The sequence below is a fragment of the Saccopteryx bilineata genome, chromosome 4, assembly GCF_036850765.1.
Source record: "Saccopteryx bilineata isolate mSacBil1 chromosome 4, mSacBil1_pri_phased_curated, whole genome shotgun sequence".
NCBI classification, from domain to species: domain Eukaryota; kingdom Metazoa; phylum Chordata; class Mammalia; order Chiroptera; family Emballonuridae; genus Saccopteryx; species Saccopteryx bilineata.
In genome coordinates this window covers 195,439,747-195,462,718 of record NC_089493.1, presented here as the reverse complement: position 1 = coordinate 195,462,718, position 22,972 = coordinate 195,439,747, and the positions used below count along the sequence as shown (strand labels likewise).

At 52.7% G+C, this 22,972-nt stretch overlaps 1 protein-coding gene across 4 annotated transcripts in view; it reads left to right on the top strand.

Annotated features, from left to right (window-relative positions):
• Positions 1 to 22,972, top strand: part of CYTH3 (cytohesin 3) — a 65,706-nt gene that overhangs the window by 36,373 nt on the left and 6,361 nt on the right. For all 4 annotated transcript variants that reach the window (XM_066273378.1, XM_066273379.1, XM_066273377.1 and 1 more), the window contains exons 2-9: positions 11,096 to 11,178; positions 13,092 to 13,156; positions 13,867 to 13,933; positions 17,885 to 18,003; positions 18,478 to 18,558; positions 19,351 to 19,463; positions 19,657 to 19,805; positions 20,029 to 20,140. In XM_066273378.1, the coding sequence (XP_066129475.1) occupies positions 11,096 to 11,178; positions 13,092 to 13,156; positions 13,867 to 13,933; positions 17,885 to 18,003; positions 18,478 to 18,558; positions 19,351 to 19,463; positions 19,657 to 19,805; positions 20,029 to 20,140 (789 nt within the window). The remainder of the gene's footprint in view (positions 1 to 11,095; positions 11,179 to 13,091; positions 13,157 to 13,866; positions 13,934 to 17,884; positions 18,004 to 18,477; positions 18,559 to 19,350; positions 19,464 to 19,656; positions 19,806 to 20,028; positions 20,141 to 22,972) is intronic.

Here is a 22,972-nt window from a genome sequence, read left to right as displayed (position 1 = left end):
GGCGGTAGAACTGGCAACCTCAGCATGTCGGGGTGGCGCTCTGACCAACTGAGCTACCTGGCCAGGGCTTTGTGTATTCTTCATGTATTCTAATCAGATAGGATTTGCAAATATTTTCTCCCATTCTGTAGGTTATCTTTTTACTTTCTTGTTTCTTTTTTGTATTTTTCTGAAGCTGAAAACGGGGAGAGACAGTCAGACAGACTCCCGCATGCGCCCGACCGGGATCCACCCGGCACGCCCACCAGGGGCGATGCTCTGCCCCTCCAGGGCATCGCTCTGTCGCCTGGGGCAGAGGCCAAGGAGCCATCCCCAGCGCCCAGGCCATCTTTGCTCCAATGGAGCCTTGGCTGCGGGAGAGGAAGAGAGAGACAGAGAGGAAGGAGAGGGGGAGGGGTGGAGAAGCAAATGGGCGCTTCTGTGTGCCCTGGCCGGGAATCGAACCTGGGACTTCTGCACGCCAGGCCGACGCTCTACCACTGAGCCAACCGGCCAGGGCCCTTTTTACTTTCTTGAGGTAGTATCCTTTGAGTCACAAAAGTTCTTAATTTTGAAGTCAGATTTATTTTTTCTTCTGTTGCTTGTGCTTTTGATGTCTTAGCTAAGAAGACATTGCCCGATCCAGCATCATGAGATTTGCCCCAACATTTTCTTCTAGGATTTTTATGGTTTTAGCTTTTTGTATTTTAGTCCTTTGATCCATTTTGAGTTAATTTCTGGATATGGTACAAGGTAGGGGTTCATCCTCACTCTTTTACATGTGGATACTCAATTGTCCCAGCACCGTTTGTTGAAGAAACTATTCTCTGAAATATTTTTAATACATGATTCTGTTTTAAGGCTCTATTCTGTTCCATTGGTCTTTCTACCTGTTTTTGTTTTTTTTTGTTGTTGTTTTTTTTTTACCAGCACCATGTTGTTGTTAGAGTTTCAGTGCATTTCAGTATATACTTCCTGACTCAGGCTTATTAATGGTATTTACATAACCTGCCTTTGTGTAGGAAGCAGTGCGCAAGTGCAGATACTCTTAATAGTTTACATGAGGAGAGAAGAGATTGTGCGATAATGCTGAAGGAATGTGGGTTCAGCAGGGATGGGATGGGAGAGATCTGAATGTGTTTATGTTTATAGTTGATGGAAAGAAACTAGCAGGAAGAGAAAAATTAAAGATAAAAGAGAGGGTGTGGCTTAAGGAACGAAGTTTTGGAGAAGGAAGGGAATTTAAAAACAAGGACGTAGGCCCTTGTACTGAAAGCCGCAGGCCTGTCCCTGATTTCCATACTGACTGCTGACTCCTGGGAAAGCTAACATTACAATATTGTTAAACAACAATAACACACTCTGGTTTTTGTAAACTAAGTTTGGAGGGCTTGAAAATCGCTTACAATGTCGGCATTTCAAGTTAAGCGGATGCATGTCCGCTTTCTCTGTTAGATCTTCCTAATTTAGATTAATATTTGCTTTATCAAGTATAGTCAGTCTTTTCCCTTTGGGAATGAGTTTTGATTTAAAATAAACGAAGAAGGATTGAGGTTAAATTGTGACCCAAGAAACTTAAGTTTTCATATTAGACATGTCTTAGCCTTATGAGATTTTTATTTTGTTTTTATCGATTACTGTACCTTTACCGAGTTGTCTTAAAGCATAGAATGGTATTTTATGAAGTGCCAGGTTTGTGTGGTCAGGAGGAGAAGCGACCAGTGAGCTGCTAATTATAAGAGAGCAGTGGCAGTAGAGACGCACCACACCATCTGCGTGCCACCTGGACACACGCTGCCCGCACCATCAGTCTGTGGTTAGTGTCCCACAAATACGTGTCTCTGTGTGCGTCTGTGTTCTTCTGGAGGGGTGGACCTTGAAATGTTAACTGTGGTGATCTCTGTGATGGGGTCATTGCTGCTTTTTCTTCTGCTTCTCATTGGCTTTTTCTGCATGAGCGCTTTTTTTTTTTTTTTTTTGCTTTGTGTGCAATAGGAAATTTCCAAGAATGAGTGAAAAGGGTAGAGCTGTGAATCGGTGGGAATTATGTATCTGGAAATTGAAAAGACAGTGTTAGCCTCATCCTCGGGTTTTAATGATTTTGACTGCTGTAGTTACACGTGATCTGTTCTTGCAATTCCGGGGAATTCATCTGGGTGTCAGTACCTGCTCTCCAAGTGGAAATACTTTTCACTTTTGCTTACTTCAGATAATGGAGAAGATTACTTGCCTATCAGTAAAAGCTGCCAAAAAGTGTTTTACAATATTACAATATTGTAAAACAGAGTGTTGTGTGGTTCTACTTTTAGAAAGTTCTTTTGTTGTATTAGCTGTGCTGTCAGATAAAAATTAACCGTCACCCAAAAATGTAGAACATTTCTTTGTTAGAGTGAATTATAATAGTCTATCGGGAAGTGGTTCAGTTTGAGTCAGCACTTCATGTAACATTTACCTGGCTGCTTCTTCCATAGATATTTGAATGTCCTTAGGTTACTGGGTCCTCCAGGCCAGTGGATGTCATCACTGTGACAAGGATGCGATGATGAAAAGGCAAGGCCCTTCCCTTGTGAGCACAGAGATAACGGTTAGCTGTCCCCTGCTCCTTCCCATTCAGTGTCACGTTTTTAGAAGGTGCAAGTCCTGATGGTCACTCAGTGAAGATGGACCTTGACAGTTCTGTCTTTGAAAGTCTGCCTGGTGTTTCATTGGTCCTCTGATGGGTCCCATCCCATCAGACACTGTGATAAGCTCCCTGGCAGAAGAGACCACAGTCTGTTCTTGAGCCAAGTTTTCTTGGGAGTAGTTCGTGGGACTCGTGCAACTGGAAATCAGGGGTGTACCCCTTCTTCTGCTTAGTCGCCGGGGTGTAGAGAACACCTGGTTTTTTCCCTTAGGTGATGTAAAAAAAAAAAAAAGTTTAACTTTATATTTTGAGTTCATTTGCAGGAAGTCATAGAGATAATAGTACAGAGAGGTTTCACCTGCCAGCACCCATTTTCTCTCCTTGGTTACATCTCATGTAACTGTAATACATTATCAAAGTCAGGTAATTGACATCAGTACAGTATGTATGTATAGGTCTGTTATCTTATTACTGTGTCTTCCCCTGTCTGTGTCATCTTAACGACTACCGCAATCTAGACACAGTACTGTTCTGTCACCACAAAAACCTCTGTCTCCCTCCTGCCACCCTGTAGTGTCACACCTGCTGCTCACTTCCCTGCCAGCCTGAACTCCAGCATTAACTAACCTGTTTTTCTTTGTGATACTGTCGTTTTGGAATGTGATATGAATGAATCATACAGTATGTTGCCTTTAGAGATTGGCTTTTTCCCCCCACTCCGCCTAATGCTTTCACAGTCCATCCACGTTGTTGCATGTATCAGCATTTCACTCATTTTTATGGGTAAGGAATATTTCACGGGATGGATGTACTCCGGTTATTTATCTCCTCACATACTGTAGGACACTCTGGTTGTTTCTATTGCTGTGAACATTTGTGTATAGGGTTTTTTGTGTGTGTAGACGTAACTTTGTCTTGCTTTGGGATAAGCGTCCAGGAGTGATATTGCTGGGTCATATGATAAGTGTGTGTATGTTTACTTTTGTAAGAAACGGCCAAACTTTTCCAGAGCGCTGCACCATTTTACCTTCCCACCAGCAGTGTAGGAGAAATTCAGATTCTTCACGTCCTCACTGGCCTTTGGTATTATTGCTATATTTTATTTTAGCTGTTTTAATTGATGTGAGTAATATCTCACGGTGGTCTTTTTTTTTTTTTAATTTATTGTGTTTACATAGATTCTAGTCACAGTGGTCTTGATTTGCCTTTTCTGACTAGTCATATTGAACATCTTTTTATGTGCTTGTTTGCCATCTGTGCAGCCTCATTGATGAAATGTATTTTGCCTATTTTCTAATTAGGTTGTTTGCTTTTTAACTGTTGTGGGTTTTTTTTTCTTCAGTGAAAGGAGGGGAGGCAGTGACAGACACCCTCATGCACCCTGACAGGGATCAGCTCTGCAAGCCCACTAGGGGGTGAGGCTCTGCCCATCTAGGATGTTGCTCCTTAACTCTATTGCTCCACAACGAAGCTCTTCTTAGTGCCTGAGGTGGAGGCTATGGAGCCATCCTCAGCGCCTGGGGCCAACTTGCTCAGTCAAGCCACGGCTGCAAGAGGGGAATGGGGGGGGGGAAGAGAGAGGGGGAGGGGTGGAGAAGCAGATGGGCGCTTCTCCTGTATGCCCTGACTGGGAATCGAACCTGGACATCCACACAATGGGCTGAAGCTCTACCACTGAGCCAACTGGCCAGGGCTGGGAAATTAATTAATTAATATTTTTTTAAGGGACTTTTAAATTATAAACTTAATTTTCTGAAATGTTCTAGGCTCTTCAAATTCTCAATTTTATCTAGGGTGAGTGCTAGTCGTTTTGCTATTTAAGGAATGGGTGCATTTCATCTTATTGTATTTTCTTATTTTTTCTTGCTTTAGGTTTATTTTGCTCCTCTTTTATTTTGGGGGGGATGAAACTTACTGACTTAATACTTTTCTCCAATGTAAGTATGTTAGTGCTGTATATTTTCCGATCAGCACGGCCTTTGAGATGCCTCACAAATGTTGATGTGTTGCACTCTCATTTTTACTCAGCTTAATGTGTGTTTTTCATTTCCCTTGAGACTTCATTTCCCTTTATCCCATGGATTAATTTAGAAGTGTGTTTAGTTTCCCAGTATTTGGAGACTTTCCTATTACGTTTTTTTTGGGGGTACTGATTTCTGGCTTGATTTCATTGTGGTCAGAGAACATGCTGCATATGGTTTTTGTTCTTTTAAGTTTATTAAGGTTTGTTTTATGCATCAGGTATTATCTATCTTAGTGTTTGTTTGTGTTAGTTTAATTTGTTTTATATTAGTTCCTTTGTATCTTTGGGGAGTCATTAGTTCACCAAAAGATTCATGTCCCACTTGCAAAGTACATTTATCCCATTCCAACATCCTGAAAAGTTTCAACCCATTACAGCATCATGTCAAAGTAAAAAAAAAAAAATCTCATCTAAATTCATCAGCTCAAAGGTCCCAAATTTTATCATCTCGACCAGATTTGGATGAGTGAGTCTCTGGGTATGAACCATCCTGAGGCAAAATTCCTCTTCATCTCTTGAGAGAGCTCTGGAAAGTTAGAAAACAGGTCATCTGTTCCCCGAATACAGTGGTGGGACAGGCATAGGACAGCAGTTACATTCCCATTCCAAAAATGAGAAAAATGAAAGGGAGGGAGGAGTGTCACTGGTCCCAAGCAATTTCAAAATTTGACCAAGCATGCTTTACTCGGTCTCAAGGCCGTGCAGTAATGCTCTGTGGCGTGGGACTGGACCCTGTCGGCCCAAAGCTCTGTCCTCAAAGTCGTCTTCGCTTGTTCTTGATCATGTGTTTGCAGTTGAGTAGTTTTATCAGCTTCTTTCCTGTCTGTAGAGCATTATGTCTGACAGCTTTCTTTTATTTTGTCCCCTCTCTCTTTCTTTTTCTTTTTTTGTATTTTTCTGAAGCTGGAAATGGGGAGGCAGTCAGACAGACTCCCACACGCGCCCGACCGGGATCCACCTGTCACGTCCACCAGGGGGCGATGCTCTGCCCATCCGGGGTGTTGTTCTGTCGCAACCAGAGCCACTCCAGCGCCTGGGCCATCTTTTGCTCCAATGGAGCCTCAGCTGTGGGAGGGGAAGAGAGAGACAGAGACGAAGGAGAGGAGGAGGGGTGGAGAAGCAGATGGGCGCTCCTCCTGTGTGCCCTAGCTGGGAATCGAACCTGGGACTTTTGCACGCCAGGCCGACGCTCTACCACTGAGCCAACCGGCCAGGGCCTGTCCCCTCTCTTTTTCATTCCAAGCTAGCAGTGTGCCTGCTGGTATGACAGTCTCGCAAACCTTGTGGGTCTCCTGCGTATTTCACCTTATTAGACAGGAGGGCCCTCTGTATGTCTGTCCTGTATGCTGAGTTCTGCTGAGGTGGTTGAAAGTGTTCATGAGTGACTGGCTTAATTTCTTCAAAGAGCCTTCTGTGAGAAGGAACACTGTCTTTTTATTTCTTCCCAAGCATTATTAGCAAGACACTGGCCAGCCACCCCTTTGGCTTTCTCTTTAGAGCACACTTTCCTGACAGCGAACCTCCTAACTTTATTCTCTTTTGCAATCTGGGTAGGATGCAAATTTCCCATATCATTAAGACCTAGTTCCTTTTTGCATAGCCGTTTTTCTCTCAGTATCTCTTTCCTCTTGGCATTTTACCAAAAGCAGCAATGGAAAACCAGGCTGTACATGCTAAAGGTGCACTTTCCTCAGAAATGACCTCGCTGAAATAGTTCTTTTCTACCATTCAATTCAGATGTCACTTTCACATTTTTGGGTATTGGTTACAGCGACACCCTACTTCCAGGTATGAAAATTTGTACTTATTTCCTGTGGCCGCTCTAACAAATGACCACAAACTTGGTCCCCGATAGAGAGGTGTTGGCTGGGCTGGGCTCCCTCCAGAGGGTTAGGGAGAAGCGTGTCCTTGTCCTTTGTCACTCAGTACCCTGCCCCTTCCTCCCCTCAGGTCAACCACTGTTCTGATTTCTGTCACCACAGATTTGTTCTGTCTGTTCTTGGCCTGTTCTGGACGTTTCCTGTAAATGGAATCACACAGTATGCGGGGTCTTTTTTGCTTCCTTTGTTCACTTAGGATACCGTTATCAGTGCTTTGTTACTTTTTATGGCTGAGTAATGTTCCATTGTAGGGCTAGCCCGCCCTTTGTCCACTCATCCACCATGGACGTGTGGGTGGTTTCCACCTTCGGGCTCATGTGTGTAGTGCTGCTGTGAACCTTCAGGCACCAGTTTTTGCGTGGTTTCCATTCCCTGGGCATATTACATAGAGGAGGAATCACTGGGTCATGCACAAACCCTGTGGTCCCCTTTGCAGGAACTGCCCAGCAGTTTGCCAGCGTGGCTGCACTTCGTTGCATTTTAGAAATGAATTCTTTTCTGTATTCTCCTCTGGGTTTAAACTTACTTAACAAAATTTTAAAGGTGAATGCTTAGCTTAATATTTTCAACTTAGTAATTGTCTAAAATAAGCATTTTCGGTTGGGAATTTCTAGATATTGCTTTAGCTATAGCATACAAGGAGTGATACATAGTATTTTCATCATCATTCATCATTCTCAGTACTTTCTGATTTACTTTGTATCTTCTTTGAGCAGTGCATTCTTTAGAATTGTGTTTCTTAATTTCCAGACAAATGGGTTTTCCTAGTCATTGTCTTGGCACTGATTTCCAGTTTAATTGCCCTCTGGTCAGAGAGTGTGGTCTTTATGATAGCAGTTGTTTCAGTGAAGTGTTCCGCTGCAGAAGCGTAAAGCAGTCCGAGCATTGGGAGCAGGCAGGGAGGCTGCGGTAGAGAACTGTGTGCTCCCAGTAGCCCTGGAGTAGCTAGAGGAGTGAGCTCTCCTGGTCTCCAGAACTGAGTCACTAAACGAATCCTGCCAGACGACCCTGGGCTCACTGGGTTCTGTGTGTACCCACGACTCGGGTGGGGTCTGCAGTCTGGATCAAGACCCCTCAGTCCCATGAAGCAGCCTTTATGAACAGGCAGGAGAAGGATCTCTGCTTCGCTTCTGCCTTGGGGTCCTGTGCAGTGGGTCCCGTGGGTACCGATTCATCTTAAGAAGCCCAACTGTGCCTGACCTGTGGTGGTGCGGTGGATAGAGCATTGACTTGGAACGCTGAGGTTGCCGGTTCAAAACCCTGGGCTTGCCCAGTCAAGGCAAATACAACAAGCAATGAACAACTAAAGTGAAGCAACTATGACTTGATACTTCTTGTTCTCTCCTCTCCTCTCTCTGTAAAATCAATAAATAAAATTTAAAAAAGAAAATAAGGCCCTGGCCGGTTGGCTCAGTGGTAGAGCGTCGACCTGGCGTGCAGAAGTCCCGGGTTTGATTCCCGGCCAGGGCACACAGGAGAAGCGCCCATCTGCTTCTCTACCCCTCCCCCTCTCCTTCTCTCTCTCTTCTCCTCCCACTGCGAGGCTCCATTGGAGCAAAGATGGCCCGGGCACTGGGGATGGCTCCTTGGCCTCTGCCCCAGGCGCTAGAGTGGCTCTGGTCGCAACAGAGCGATGCCCCGGAGGGGCAGAGCAGCGCCCCCTGGTGGGCGTGCCGGGTGGATCCCGGTCGGGCGCATGCGGGAGTCTGTCTGACTGTCTCTCCCCGTTTCCAGCTTCGGAAAAATACAAAAAAATAAAAAACAAAATAAAATAAAAGAAGCCCAACTGTAAAAGAGCTTCTAGGCTCTGCTTTACAGTGACACCCCCCCAGTGAGCAAACCCAGTCACTGTATCCATCCACCACTGTATCCGTCCACCACTGTATCCATCCACCACACCAGTCCTGTGTGGTATATTGAGATTCTATTTTAATGGACCAGGATGCGGAAACATTCCGTGTGCCCTGGAAGAGTGTGCGGGGCACAGCTGTTGGGTATAGTGATCTGATCGCGTCCATGTCCATCAATCATAAGATGCATCCTTATATTTTATGTTCCACTGAGAAGAGCCGCCAGTAAAATTAGACAATTTCTTCTCCCTTAGGATTTTTACTATTACTGATTGAAAGAGTCCTTTAAATGTATGTATTTCAACATTGACTTTTATGAAGCCTCACTATTGTGTGTGTGTATAAAAAGCAAAATAAGCTGGTCCAGGTGAAACTTCCCAGCCAGAGCCCCATCCTCGGAATTTCTCTTCTCTGGAGTTGTATCTGTATTTTTCTGCACAGTATTGTCCCCTGTGCCACCAAAGGCCTGGATGACACAGTATTTCTTAAAAGAAAGCTCCTTTCTTGTTTCTGGGGTATTTCAGATTCTGCAGGTTCTTATGCTGAGACTTTCCTGGTCTTACCAGGTGTCAGGGGAGGTTTGAAGCATTAACCAAACAGGCCCTTACTGTTTCATCGGCTGGTTGGTTCTCAGACTGTGTTTGTGACAGAAACATCAAGGAGGAGCAGTTCTGTTTTTTTCAGGCAATAATAAGCACATCCACAGATATGGAGGCAGCGACCTATATATGTCACAGTTGATTTCAGAGATGTTTTAAATGTGCATCTTTAAATTGATGAAGCATATTATGTCCATTAGTTCAAGCTTGTTAATTGTATTAGTCAAATCTATATCCCCCCCCACTTTTTTGCCTTTAATAGAAAAAGGCCATTTTTACATGTACATCTGCCAATTTTTTTCTTTTTTTTTTTTTTTTTCAGAGACAGAGAGAGTCAGAGAGAGGGATAGACAGGGACAGACAGACAGGAATGGAGAGATGAGAAGCATCAATCATTAGTTTTTCATTGTGTGTTGCAGCACCTTAGTTGTTCATTGATTGCTTTCTCATATGTGCCTTGACTGTGGGCCTTCAGCAGTCCGAGTAACCCCTTGCTCGAGCCAGCGACCTTGGGTCCAAGCTGGTGAGCTTTGCTCAAACCAGATGAGCCTGCGCTAAGCTGGTGACCTCGGGGTCTCAAACCTGGGTCCTCCACATCCCAGTCCAACGCTCTATCCACTGCTCCACTGCCTGGTCAGGCACATCTGCCGATTTCTGTTTGATATATTTGGGGGACATTTTGTTAGATGAAAATAAATTCAGACTTGTTAGTTCTGTGATTAACTGAATAATATGCCATTATTTAGTGAATTTTTATCTTAATCTATTTTGCCTGTATTAATTTAACAGAACCGACTTTCAGTAAGATTTGTCTGGTATATCAGTCTCTACCCTTTTATCTTCAATTATTAGTTATTCTTATGTTTTAAATATACTTCTTGTAACTTTTTGTCGTCGTTTGTTTCTTTATGTCCAGGTTTTAAACCTTGGTCTGTTTTCCATCTGTGTTCATTGTAAATGTATCAGTTATTTATGACCGCGTAACAAAGTATTCCAAAGTGATTGGCTTAAAACATCACTAGGTTATCGCCTGGGTTCTGTGTGTTGGCTGCGGTTCAGGGCCTGCTCTTGTCTGGGTCCTCTGTGTGGACGCAGGCAGTGACAGGTCGGGCGGGCTGAGCTCCTCCCAGCTGACCTCACTCACCTACCTGTCTGGGGCCTTGGCCGAGGCGGCTGGAACCCTGGGACGTCTGGGACTCTCTCTGCATGTGGTTCCTGTCCGCAGCAGCTTCCTTCTCACGTTTGCTGGCCGGGCTTCTCCAGAACACAAGGCTCAGGGTTTCAGGATAGCAACGCTTCTGGATCCTGCACAGTGTCGCTTGGGCCACATTCTCTTGGTCTAAGGAAGCCCCAACGCCAGTACGGGTTCCCCAGTGGAAAAAGGACTCCCCTATCCCTAAGCAGTGCATGACTCTAATCAAAGAAAAGAGGAAATACAGACGTAGTAGGAATGTAAAGTGCTGCCGAGGTTAATCAGTAAGAGGCTCTTATGAACAACTCTGTGTGAATGAAAAAATCCAGCGAATATCCACGCACTGCACTGAAACTCCGGCCGCCTCTGGGATGCGTTTCCGCCCACCCCTGCCTTTTCAGAAGGAAGCACCGTCAAGAAGTTGTTGTTTATCCCTCCTGTGCACTCTTCTATGCCCTGCTGTAATGCTACACACATTGCCACACGGTTACAGAGGGCGTGCGGCTTTCTGCCCTCTGGGACAGGTGGCACCCGCAGCGGAGTCCGAAGCTTGCTCTTGTCGGCTGTTTTTATTTGTGAGGCTCATCTGTGTTGATCGTCTCAGTTCAGCCTTTTAATTCTTTTCCTAATTGTGTGGGATTCGGTTTTATAAATACTGTCAGTTGTCCCTTTCTCGCTGGTGGGATTTAGGTGGTTTTTCCGTCCTAAGCAGCGCCGCCGTGCCGGCTCCCTGGGGTGAGGGCCTGCTTGCAGGCCGCTGCCCTGCTCACGGCCCGTCTCCCGCCTCGTCTCCCGCCTCCCAGACCTCACCAAGGTGCTCACGGCCCGTCTCCCGCCTCCCAGACCTCACCAAGGTGCTCACGGCCCGTCTCCCGCCTCCCAGACCTCACCAAGGTGCTCTCCGGTGGAGGCGTTTCATTGTTAAATTTGATTTTTTTTTTTCTTCCAGTGCCTGAAGACCTCTCCTTAGAAGAGAGGGAAGAACTTTTAGACATTCGCCGAAGAAAAAAGGAACTTATTGATGACATCGAGGTAAAAAAGCAGTCTCTCTTAGTTTTTACTTTTAGGTAAAAGAAGTAAATGAAGTAGCTTCATGGAAAGGAAGAACTGGGTATGTAGTCTCTGTCTGTCCGAGCCATGCGGAGACAGGGAGTGAGAGGCCTTGGGAGCCCGCAGGGTAGGCTCTGGGAAGGAAATCAGGGCACCACAGACCTGGGTGGTGTCAACAGTAAGTGACATGTGACAGCAGAGTCACATTTTAAAATGGCAGCAGCAGCAGCAATCCATAGACAGCAGTGTTGCTCCCTAAAATTGTATGGTGGGACCCAGTCTTGTTTAGCAATCTCCCTGGCACCTAGGATGTTGCCTGTCACACTTTGGGCACGCAGGCCCCTTTGAGGAAGTGACTGCACCTCTATAGGCTCCTAGCTGTGTGCCAGCTGGTGCGCGCCGCGTGACCAGAATACACCGCAGACAGACACTGTGCCTCCCGCGTCGTGGTGTGCTGGAGCCGGGCGGGGCCGCGGAGAAGCAGCAGACTACAGCCGCAGGCCGGGGCGGGGGGGTGTCTGCAGTCATGGCAGACATTATTCGGGAGACCAGGCCTCGCTGCTTCCCTCGGGGCTTCCTTGGGAGAGCAGGCAGCCAGACATGTGGCTCTCCTTAGAGAAGCTGCCATGTGGGCATGCCAAAGTCAGCGCAGCCTCCCAGCCGCAGGCGGCACGAGCGAGCCCCACAGACAGCGGCGCCTTTCCAGGGGCTCGTGGTCTGAGCCTGAGGTTTCTCGGCACACGGAGTGAAGGGCTCCTAATAAAAATTTCTTTGTAGTTGAAGGATAATTTGTGGAACCTTTTCTTCTATGGTTACCCGTTGTGCTCGGAAAAAAACCAACGGCCAGAGTCGGTGGTTTGGTTGAAAACTGAGATGGGGTTTTAAGGCTACTGTCTGTCTGGATGTTAGCAACAGTGCTGCTGTGGAGTCTGAGGGGCTCTCGCAGCCTCAGTGATGAGTTGAGGATGCTAAGAGTTAAGGGGTTGACAGAGGTCCCCCAGCCAGGAAGTGGTGGAGCCACATGGAGGGGCAGGGAAGTCTGTCCCTTCTGCCGTCCTTGGAGTGTCTGAGGGCCACAGGCGAGTTCTCCTGTCGCCTCCTGAGCTCTGTCCGTGGTGTCCGTGTTGGGCAGGCAGATGGAATCGTGCCGAGCTGGGTGGGGGTGGGACCCGCCTGGGGGCCCGTGTGCTCCCCTGCTCCCGGTCTCCCCGATGTGGAGACCACAGGTGCTGTGAAGGAGGCGGCGGGCGGGCGTGGATGCTGGTGGGCGCTGGTGGGCGCTGGTGTGCTGGCTGCAGGGAAGCGCGACCCCCCTGCTCCCCTCCTATGGCTTACACCTGTGACATCTGCCCCATGTCCCTTCTTGACTTGACACACAAATACTCCAGAACCTGCCTGGTGGACACCTGATCTGACGAGGGGTGGACAGGGGTTTCCTTCTCCCGCGTTGGGGCAGCTCTGACCAGGAGACTGTCAGGAGGTTTTGGTTTGTCCTTTGTCTGGACCTGTGATGTCCAGGTGAGCCCCCAGGATAGCAGCACCTGGAAGGCTCACGTCTCTCTGTGCCTAGGAGGAGGGGGTCTAGGAGGAGGGGGACCAGGAGGAGGGGGTCCAGGAGGAGGGGGACCAGGAGGAGGGGGACTAGGAGGAGGGGGTCTAGGGGGAGGGGGTCTAGGAGGAGGGGGACCAGGAGGAGGGGGTCCAGGAGGAGGGGGACCAGGAGGAGGGGGACCAGGAGGAGGGGGTCTAGGAGGAGGGGGACCAGGAGGAGGGGGTCCAGGAGGAGGGGGACCAGGAGGAGGGGGACCAGGAGGAGGGGGTCCAGGAGGAGGAGAGGAAGGGCCCCACCCCACCTCACCTCACCTCACCTCACCTCAGCCCTTCTTTATTGACAGAGACTGAAGTATGAGATTGCTGAAGTGATGACTGAGATTGACAACCTGACTTCCGTGGAGGAGAGGTGAGCGCCTACGTGATGGGCGGCCAGGGTGTGGGGGCTCTGCGGGGCGCTGGGCGCATCTCCCAGCTTCCTCAGGTCCATCTGAGTGCAGGGAGCCACTCATTGCCTCAGGACTGACCCCCACAGGAGTGACTTCTGTGTGACAGGGAGCTGTGCTTTTCCAAGTCACTGCCTCATGTCATTAGCTTTTTCTAAAGCAGTGATCAGCTGTGAGAAGGAGCTGCGGCAGCCTGGTCAGGGAGTGGCACAGTGGCTAGAGCGTTGGACTGGGACACGGAGGACCCAGGTTCGAGACTTCGAGGTCGTCAGCTTGAGTGTGGGTTCATCTGGTTTGAGCAAAGCTCACCAGCTTGGACCCAAGGTCGCTGGCTTGAGCAAGAGGTCACTCGGTCTGCTGAAGGCCCATGGTCAAGGCACATATGAGAAAGCAATCAGTGAACAACTAAGGTGCCGCAACAAAGAATTGATGCTTCTCATCTCTCTCCCTTCCTGTCTGTCTGTCCCGATCTGTCCTCTTCTCTTTCTCTGTCGCAAAAAAGAAAAAGGAGCTGCAGCAACCCCACGTGGGCCACTTCCGCGGGGCGGGGGGCGGGGGCGGCTCTGGGAGCGTTGCTTTCCCTTCGGGGACTCACGTGAGGGCCATGGGCAAAGCGCTGTGTGTGCTGTGTGCGGACATCCAGTAACAGTGTCCTAATTATTTCAATGCATAGCAAAACCTCTCAGAGGAACAAGCACATAGCTATGGGAAGGAAGAAGTTCAACATGGACCCCAAAAAGGTGAGAGAACCGTTTCAGTTTCTGGCCTATACAACGGTGACTGATTGACTTAATGGCCTTTTCCGTAAGGGTGGTCATACCGCCTCTTACAAACACGGAGAGCTGGTGTTCAGTTTTTATCAGGAAGAGGACGCTAATGAGTGGGGTGAAACAAAAGCATCTGTTGCATTGGTCCCCGGCCGAAAGGCCGTTCTTTCCTGGAAGGTTCCGCGTGAGGACGGGTCTCCCAAGAGCCCACCCCTCGGGGAAGCCAGGCTGAGCCCTCTCCTTCCCGCTGGGCTAGCGCCGCCGCCGTGGCCAGGGGGTCGCATGGCTCCTGGGGGCAGAGTGGCGGCAGGTGGGCACTTTGCAGACTTAGGTGGATTAAACGGCTCCAGTAAGAGGATGTTATTTCTTTCATTCCCTTTAAAAAGAAGATGTTTGTGGGCAAGACCAAGGATCTGTCTAGACTTAAGCCAGTATCTTGGTCTTTCCCCTAATTAGATTTTCTAGAAAAACACTCCACCCCAAAATAATGAATGACACAGAGCTGCTTGTTTTCGAGCTTGAGCTAAGGGCCTGGGCGGACCCCGCAAAGCCTCAGGGAACACGCGGCTCCGTGAGAGACGGGAACGGGAGGCGGGGTGGCCCTCCGGTGACATCGGACTGCGGGGCGTTAGCCGGCCCCTCGCTGGTCTTCACTGGGCACTCACATTTTACACCTTTCCTGGGTTTCTGTTTTGTTTTGCTTTTTGTCTCGGCATTGAGCCTCTGTACTAATTAGCTAATTATTTGTTCATTCAGTAAAGGTCACATTTAGTCTGCAGGTTTGCTTTTGCTGGGAAAAATCACCCAAGTTCTCTGGTTTCGTAGACTTGGTGAGGAGACCACTTGTGTTAGTCAGCGAAGGCTGCCTTAATGGAACACCACAGACTGGGGGCTTACCCAACAGAAGTTAATCTTCTCGCAGTCCTGGGGGTGGAGGTCGGTCATGGTGCCAGCGCAGCAGGGCTCTGGTGAGGACTTCCTGCTGTGTCCTCACATGGCAGAGCGAGCTTGCTTCTCCTGTCTCTCCTTAAAGGGGCAGTGACCCCCTCAGACCATGCCCTGTCCCCAGGGCTCACCTGACCCAAACCACCTCCCAAAGGCCCCGCCTCCTATACTGGCAAGGTAGCGTTTGAGGGGGACACAGACAGTCCCTAATAGCAGATGATCTCACATCCTTCAGAGACAGCTCAAAATTGTGTCCACCCTCCCGTCCCATGCGCCCAGTAAGCCCTGTGACACTGTGAAACACAAGGCTCTTGTCCAAGTAAATACTTTGTTTCAGGCTAGCGGGAAGTTATTTGGGTCCCAGAGTGGTAACATTTTGAGCAAGGAGCTTGGTTTATTTGGAAGCAGTTAGATACCCAGAAGTCACACTGGGTTCGAGACTCAGGAAAGACTGGTTAGAGCAAGGAAGCTGAAGACATTCTGGAGCCTCTCCTTTGTATTCCGATTTCCTCTGGACACCTTTGAGGACACCTAGGTCTGTAACAGCCAGGCGTTCTTGGTCAGGGATTCGGCGGGCTCAGAGGCAGCAGCTGTGGGGCCTAGGACTGTAGGAGGGCCAGCGGGGCTGTGTCCCCCCCTTTGCTGAGCTGAGGTGGAGCAGCAGTGTGCCCCCAGGTGGGGGAAGCAGAGGGACACTTAGCCCATGAGGACAGGCCGTGCGCTCTGGGCCGAATCTCTAAGGGGGACGAGGAGAAGCACCCACCGCAGGGGCCAGCCACTGAGCACCCACCTGGCTGCGTCACCCGCCTGTGTCACCCGCTCCTGGGCCGGATCCCTGGAGCCAGCCACAGAAACCAGACACACGAGAGTGGGTCTGAGCGCCCAGGAGTCTTCAGTACAGAGATGACTATCCAACAGGGATCACCAGATAGGGGCGGAAACAGACACCCCAGAGACACGAAACTCCCAAACGGGATGAACACGGGAGGAAGCATTAAAAGCAGAATAGTTTGATATTTTATCATGATCACCAAAGACTTGTGATAGGATGTTCCTTATCCATGATACAAAAGCAGGAAGTTGTAAAAAAAAGACCCCAGGAAGTGGACCCGAGGCAGTCCCTGTCTCCTCCAGTGCTGCTCGCGGTGCCTCCATAGTTGGCTCCATTTTCTCTCCCAGTCCCCGGCTGCATCACCCCGGGGCCGCCTTTTCCACGACCTGGGGCTGCGCTTGGCCTTCCCCTGCCTTCCGAATAGAACCTTTAAGCACAGAAGACAGGACCTTGCTTGAGCCTGTTTTCTTCTCTCAAATTCTTGGAGGTTACTTCATAACAGTCTCCAAAAGCTACCTGGTGATTTGGGAGCATAGGGTTTTAAAACAGGTCACAAGTGTCCAGAGGAACCCACGAGAGCCTCTTCCCTTAGCCCCCTGGTTGGCAAACCGTGGCTCATGAACCACATGCGGCTCTTTGGATTCTTGAGTGTGGCTCTTCCACAAAATATCATGGTGGGTGCTACCTCGATAAGGAATGTACCTACCTATATAGTTTAAGTTTAAAAATTTTGGCTCTCAAGAGGAAATTTCAACCGTCATACTGTTGATATTTGGCTCTGTTGACTCATGAGTTTGCCGACCACTGCCCTAGCCCATTCAGTTCTGGAGGGTGTGGGCTGATGGCGTCCCAGGGGCTGTGACTGCAGAGATGGCTGATGGCTCTGTAGACAGCTGGAGGGGTGGCAGGAGCAGGGCAGGACAGATACAAGACCCTCTCAAAGCCACGGCCCCGCCCAGGGTGCACGGCCATCCCCTAGGACAAGATGCACTTGGGGAGAGAGCGTCGCAGGGCGTCCTGGCGTCTCCTCCACAGACCAGTGTTGCCTTTGTGAAACTTGACGGGAATGGAGTTCGTAGACGAAGCCCTCTGACTGCTGGTCGTGTCTGTCGGTTCCCCGGGTCGCCGAGTGTTTCTTCCGTCTCTGCTTGTGGTCTCCATCGTATGCATGTATCAGAATGTACCTGTCTGTTCTCTTGCTCACTGTTGGCTTGTAGACCCCTCAGGTGGGTCGTGGGGGGAGGGGGAGTTCTGGTCTCAGGCACTGGGTTTCAGTTGGAGCTTGTCTCTGAATTTGCAGCAGTGCCTCTGAGCAGTGGGGGGGGCACTGGCTTTGCCAGCACGGACCTGGAAGCCAGCTCGGTAGCTGTGGCAGGTGCACGTCTGCTCCCATTCGGACTTGTCCCAAGACAGAGCCCAGCCAGGGGCGCCAGGACCGCCCGGGCAGCCTTTCGTTTGGAGCTTTTGTTTGTGCTCTGTGGGTCCTCCACGCGGGCCTGGGTTTGGCCTGTGCTCAGCTGAGGGGCACGACAGTCAGTAGACATGTGCAGGTGACAGTACATCCCATGAAGATATCTTCCACAAGGGACTGTCTCCTCACATGGCAGAGGGGGTGGACAGTGTCCCGGGCCAGTCATCACATCAGCGTCCGCGGCGGCAAGGGGCAGTGCCTGCTTGTGGGTTTCTGTTACCGGAAGACCAGCAGCTCTCTCGGTCCTCCCTGCAGACTTCCAGAACTGTGACAGGGTCGTTTCTGGTTCCGTGGGAGGCGGGGACAGGGACTTGTGGAGGGAAGGGAGCTCGGGAACAGGGTTTGGCTTGGCCCACCAGGGACGACACATCTCTTCTGTTACCAAACACCGTTCTCCTGAGCGTGGGAAACTGGGTAATGTTACTTTATAATCCTGATGACCACTTACAAGGGTTTGTTCAGTAACCTCTTATCTCTTGGGCTGTTAAGTCCCCTAAATGCCCAAGGAGAAGGCGTGTGCTCCTGTTGGGTGGGTCCGTGTGCTGTGTGCCGAGACGCAGGGCCGTGTAACAGGTTGTGTTGTTTGCTGTGTCCAAGCCAGCGAGGTCCTGCTGTGTTTGGAAGTGAGTCCGGGTAGCTGTCCTAAGCAGTGCTCCCTTGCTTACGTCCCCCTCAGGGAATTCAGTTTCTCATAGAGAACGACCTGCTTCAGAGCGCCCCAGAAGACGTCGCCCAGTTCCTGTACAAAGGAGAAGGCCTGAACAAGACCGTCATCGGGGACTACCTGGGGGAGAGGTGAGCTGGGGGAATGTGGCTCCGGCCCAGCACGAGCTTCCTCTCTGAGCGTCAGAATCCCCCTGACCTGACCTGACGTGACCTGGGAGTGCAGGGAGCACTGGCTTCCGGGGAGGGGGTTGTAAAGACGGAGGGGGAGCCGTGCTCTCGGGGTGGCCTTCCAGCCCCGCACACGTTTGGGATCAGGTGACAGTCCCCTCACCCTCACTCGGCAGTTGGGAAGTAGAGTGCCCCGCAGCGGTGGGTGTCCCCTGCCGCTCGGGAGAGATCGCCACCCTGCTGTGGTATGAAGAGTGTGGGGTCCGTCATCATTGGCCTGCAGAGGCCCCTTGGCACTGCGCCTGAAAACGGAGGCCAGGGAGCACCTTGGGTTTCAGTCGCACAAAAGGAAACCACAGGACTGGGCGTTCGGAAATGTGTCTTAAAACGATTGGCATCGTCTGCAGCGGGCGGTGAAACACCCTCTCTTTCCAGGGATGAATTTAACATTAAAGTCCTGCAGGCTTTCGTTGAGCTCCACGAATTTGCTGACCTCAACCTGGTGCAGGCCTTGCGGTGAGTGTCGTGTCAGAGGCGTCAAGGGGCGGGGCCGGTGCCTGCGCACAGGGGGCTGGAAAGGCACCCCAAGGCGCGGGGCACTGCAGACACGGCTCCGGCATCCCGATGGCCTCCGTGTGCCGCATAAGCGTTCGCAACCCGGGAGGCGTGAGGACCCGCGCTCGGGTGGAACTAGCGCCAGCCTCTGCGGCCGCCGGCTGTGCGTTCCGATCACAGCCCCTTCGCTGTCTTCCTGTTCAGTGGGGTCTGGCAGCCGCGTGAGGGCTTTCCTCCCGCTGGCGTCCCGGCTGCGGGCTGAGCTGTGGCCGCTGTCTGCCGCGCCCTGTGCTCAGCGCTGCCGGTCTGGGTGCTGCAGCTGGAGTCGGCGTCAGAGCGGCAGACCTCACAGGGAGGGCTGGGCCGGGCAGGTTGGGGGCGGTCCCGGCGGCCTGGGTGCCATTTCTGTCGGGCGCTCAGTCTCTGGCAAGAGCCACAGGGCCTTGACTCGCTCCTGCAGGTGTCCATGGGTGACTGAGGGCAGGGAGCTGCCTGCCCTCCTTGCGCGTGGGTCCTCGGGCTCTGCCTGTCCCACAGCTGCCTGTCACCCCTCTGCCACCTGTCCTGTCCCGTGGCCCAGTGGACGGAGCCCCGTGGGGCCGGGGGTCTGTAGACAGCTGAGGCGTGGAGTGGAGGGGGCTTCCCCTTACCTGCACTGACGTCCCTGCTGCTGCACGCAACTGGCACCCTGCCCGGGCGCGGGTGTCGGCCAGGACCCAGAGACTGACGGTCGCTCCTGGTTTCGTTCTCCAGGCAGTTCCTGTGGAGCTTTCGGCTCCCAGGGGAGGCCCAGAAAATCGACCGCATGATGGAGGCCTTCGCTTCCCGCTACTGCCTGTGCAACCCGGGTGTCTTCCAGTCCACAGGTCAGTGACAGCCCAGCCCCCGCTCCTGTCGCAGCCCCGGCCAGTATGCCGGGCAGCTCGCAGCCGGGCCCAGACTGGCCCTGCCCGCGACTGCCGGCCAGGCCTCGCTCCTGCTCGCCATCGCCTCTGACCCAGAAACCAGCCAGCCTCTCGGCCCGGCCCTGAGCTCCCTGCGCCCTCTGACCTCTTTTAGACACGTGCTACGTGCTGTCCTTCGCCATCATCATGCTCAACACCAGCCTGCACAACCACAACGTGCGGGACAAGCCCACGGCCGAGCGCTTCGTGTCCATGAACCGAGGCATCAACGAGGGTGGGGACCTGCCTGAGGAGCTGCTCCGGGTGAGCCGCCCGGGCCCCCTGCGTGGGCTTGGCCCTCAGGAGGGCTTGTCTGCCGTGAGCGTGGACAGGGCCAGGTCACTGACGTTAGCCCGTCCATAGCGAGTCCCTGGCTGCGCTGGGCCCAAGCCTGGCGCTGACTGAGTCTGTCTCCGGGTAGACGGGCGGGCCGGGAAGGACCAGGTCCCCCTCCGCTGAGCCAGGTGCACCGTTGCTGTCTTCGCAGAACCTGTACGAGAGCATCAAGAACGAGCCCTTCAAGATCCCGGAGGATGATGGCAACGACCTGACCCACACGTTCTTCAACCCCGACCGCGAGGGCTGGCTCCTGAAGCTGGGTGAGTGGTGCCAGAGGGCGGGCGGGCGGTGCTCCAGGCCCCTCTGTCCCCGTGGCTGCTCCCTCCGAGCGGGTTGCCCTCCGAGTTCCTCTAGCGAGGCCCTGAGCAAAGGGGGAAACTTTAAAGAGAAGGCTGTTAGGCAAAGGCCACGCTCAGTAGCTGGCCACCACCCCAGACTCGGCGGCCACTGCTTTGACTCATCCCGTCCAAAGGAGGCCGTCTGTCGGCGTCCGCGGCAGAGCGCAATGGCCGGGCTGCACGAACGTCCCCCAAACCGCTCACTAGTGTCCAGATAGACCCCAGCTCTCTGTGCGAGCAGCAGGTGCCTCTCCTCTGAGAGCTGCGTGCTCCCCGTGGTTCGGTGTGGCTGGTTCGACGCGTGGTTTAAATGTGCCTTCTTGTTTTCCTTCTGCCTGTGGCTCCCACCTTTCTGTTCTGTGACGGGCTGTCCCTGCTTGTTCTGCGTTAGGAGGTACGTACCCAGTGGCTTCCCGCCCTCCCCAGCGCTCCTTCCTCTCAGTCTCGCCCTGTTGGTGTGTGTGACGCTCCGATCTGTGGCTGCCATTCATCTGACCCCTGTGGCTTTGGACTTGCCGGTGAATGCGACCGCCACACCCTGGGCTGGGCAGGAGCGGCCAGAGCTCCCGCCTTTCTGCGCCCGGCCCAAGGCACGTGGGAGTGCCGCGTGGGAGCGGGCTGCCCTCCGCACTGGGGCCCGGGACCGGGCGGCAGCAGGGGGCTCCGGCAGCTCCGTCTCCGCCATCACGTCGCCTCATACTAACCCCGCGCCGAGCATGTTTCTACCACCATGGAGAGTCCTGGACGTCTGAGAGGCGCCCTGCTCCCTGACAAAGGAGGAGACTAGGCTTACGTTTCCTGGGCAGTCTTAGGGTTTGGTAGGGGTTTTTGACTGGGGGGATGGGTTGGGTTTCTGGCTTTGCTGGGACAGTAGAGCCTGGGGCCTGTGACAGCCGTGTGTCACCCAGACGCTCTGAGCACAGAGGGTCAGGTGCCGAGGCCGAGGGGAGTTCTGGTGCTTCTGTTTACAGTCAGGGGAGGAGAAGACGCAGCGTGGGCAGTGTGCAGGCGCGGGGAGCACGCCCCGGGGGCGCCGTGCTCACTAGGAGGCTTGCTCTGACTTTTCTCGGGCTGGTCAAGGTTTAGAGAGTTCTGGGTCTTTGCTTAACAAGCCCAGAACCACAGCCTTGTACCGAGTGCCCGAGCGAGCCTCGAGAAACAGCAGACGTTGGATCACAGCAGACCTGTGGCCCTGGGCTGGGCGGCAGGGGGTGCCCACAGCATCAGCAGTGGCCCTTGGGCCCTGCGGTCCTGCATGGCTTGCAGGTGCCCCTCGAGGACGATGACAGTGTAAGCCTGCCTGTCGGCTAGTGCGGCCTGGTGCCATCAGGGTGTTGCTGCCTCTAGAAACAACAGAAGAAGTAAGACAAGCACAGCAGGGCGTGCTTTCCAGCCAGTGTCCTCCAGGTGCAGAGCAGGGGGCCTGCGGGGCCTGATGCAGTGGCTGGAAGTGGCCTTGCACAGGTGACAGCGGGGGGCGTGGGGCCTGCTCCTTCGTGCTCCTGCAACCGGCTGCATGTGTCTGTGTGGTTCCTGTTAGAGATCGCAGAGGCGGTGATGGTGGTGCTATGCCAACCTTGAGCCCCCGGCTGGGTGACAGCCTGGGCTGCCCGTCCCGAGAGCCCCAGCAGGCTCTGTGCCACTCTCCTCCTGGAGCCGTTACCATCCAGAGAGCGGGCACCCAAGCGCTGGCCTGCGGTCTCCCCAGAGCCCCTGCCCTGCCTGGCTGCGCCAGCCCGATGGCCGGAGGCGCGTCTGCCCGCAGGCCTTCTGCCAGCCGTTGGGACTCTGGTCCAGCCTCCCCAGACGGCTGCTGGGTTCCGCTTCGGAGGGCCAAGGGAGCAGCCAGTCAGCTGGGAGCCGGACATGAGGACGAATCAGGCCGGTCCGGCCCCACCTGGTAGCCGGCACGCGGGCAGGGTCGGAGTGCTATGTGCTCCTCGTAGGCGCTCGGGTCGGAACTTAGCGTAGTGGTTTCTCTTTCTAAGTTCAGCCTCAGAGAAGTTGGCCTCCCAAAGTCCTGCAAGCTCTGCTGGACATAGCAGCATCCGAGAGTCGTTTCCTGGCTGTCAGCTCAGTGCCTACTCCTACAGCCACTTAGTTTTGAGAACTACCCAGTTATTAGAAACACGGGAGTGTGAGTCAGAGTTGACCTGTCATACAGAAAAGAGCCCATGTTGCCAGGGTGGGTGTGGGCGTGCTGTGCCTGTGTGGGGTAGGCTCACTTGTGTGGTGACGGCCCCGGGAAGAGCGGGACGTCTGCGGGGACAGCAGAGAGGCTAGGCTCCTCTCTGAGTGTGAGTAGTGCGTGTCCATCTCCCGTAGATCAGTCAGAAACGTGCGTCAGCAGAGCCCATGGTCTGCTTGCAGCCAGTGCACGGGCGTGACCCGGCCCCTGCGCACCCGCCTGCGCGGCTGAGGGCTGCCTGGGACTGGGTTGGGCGTAGGTGCCGACCCAGATGACACACTTCAGCCTAGATGTCTGCAGCCATGAACTGGGCCAGGGCTGGGACACCCCTAGACGTGCACTGAACTCGGGAGCAGTGGGCCGGAGCCCAGGTGCAGGGGCCTGGGAGGCCCTCCTGGCAACCTGCTTCCCACGGCAGCTGGGGACGCAGGGTTGGTGACGGGCCAGGGGCCTGGGCGTGAGCAGAACACAGGACAGCCACCGAAAGACCCAGTGACGGGCACAGAGGACAGGCACAGGACGACAGGTGCCGGACAGACAGGCAATGTGGGCTCCTGGGATGGTTC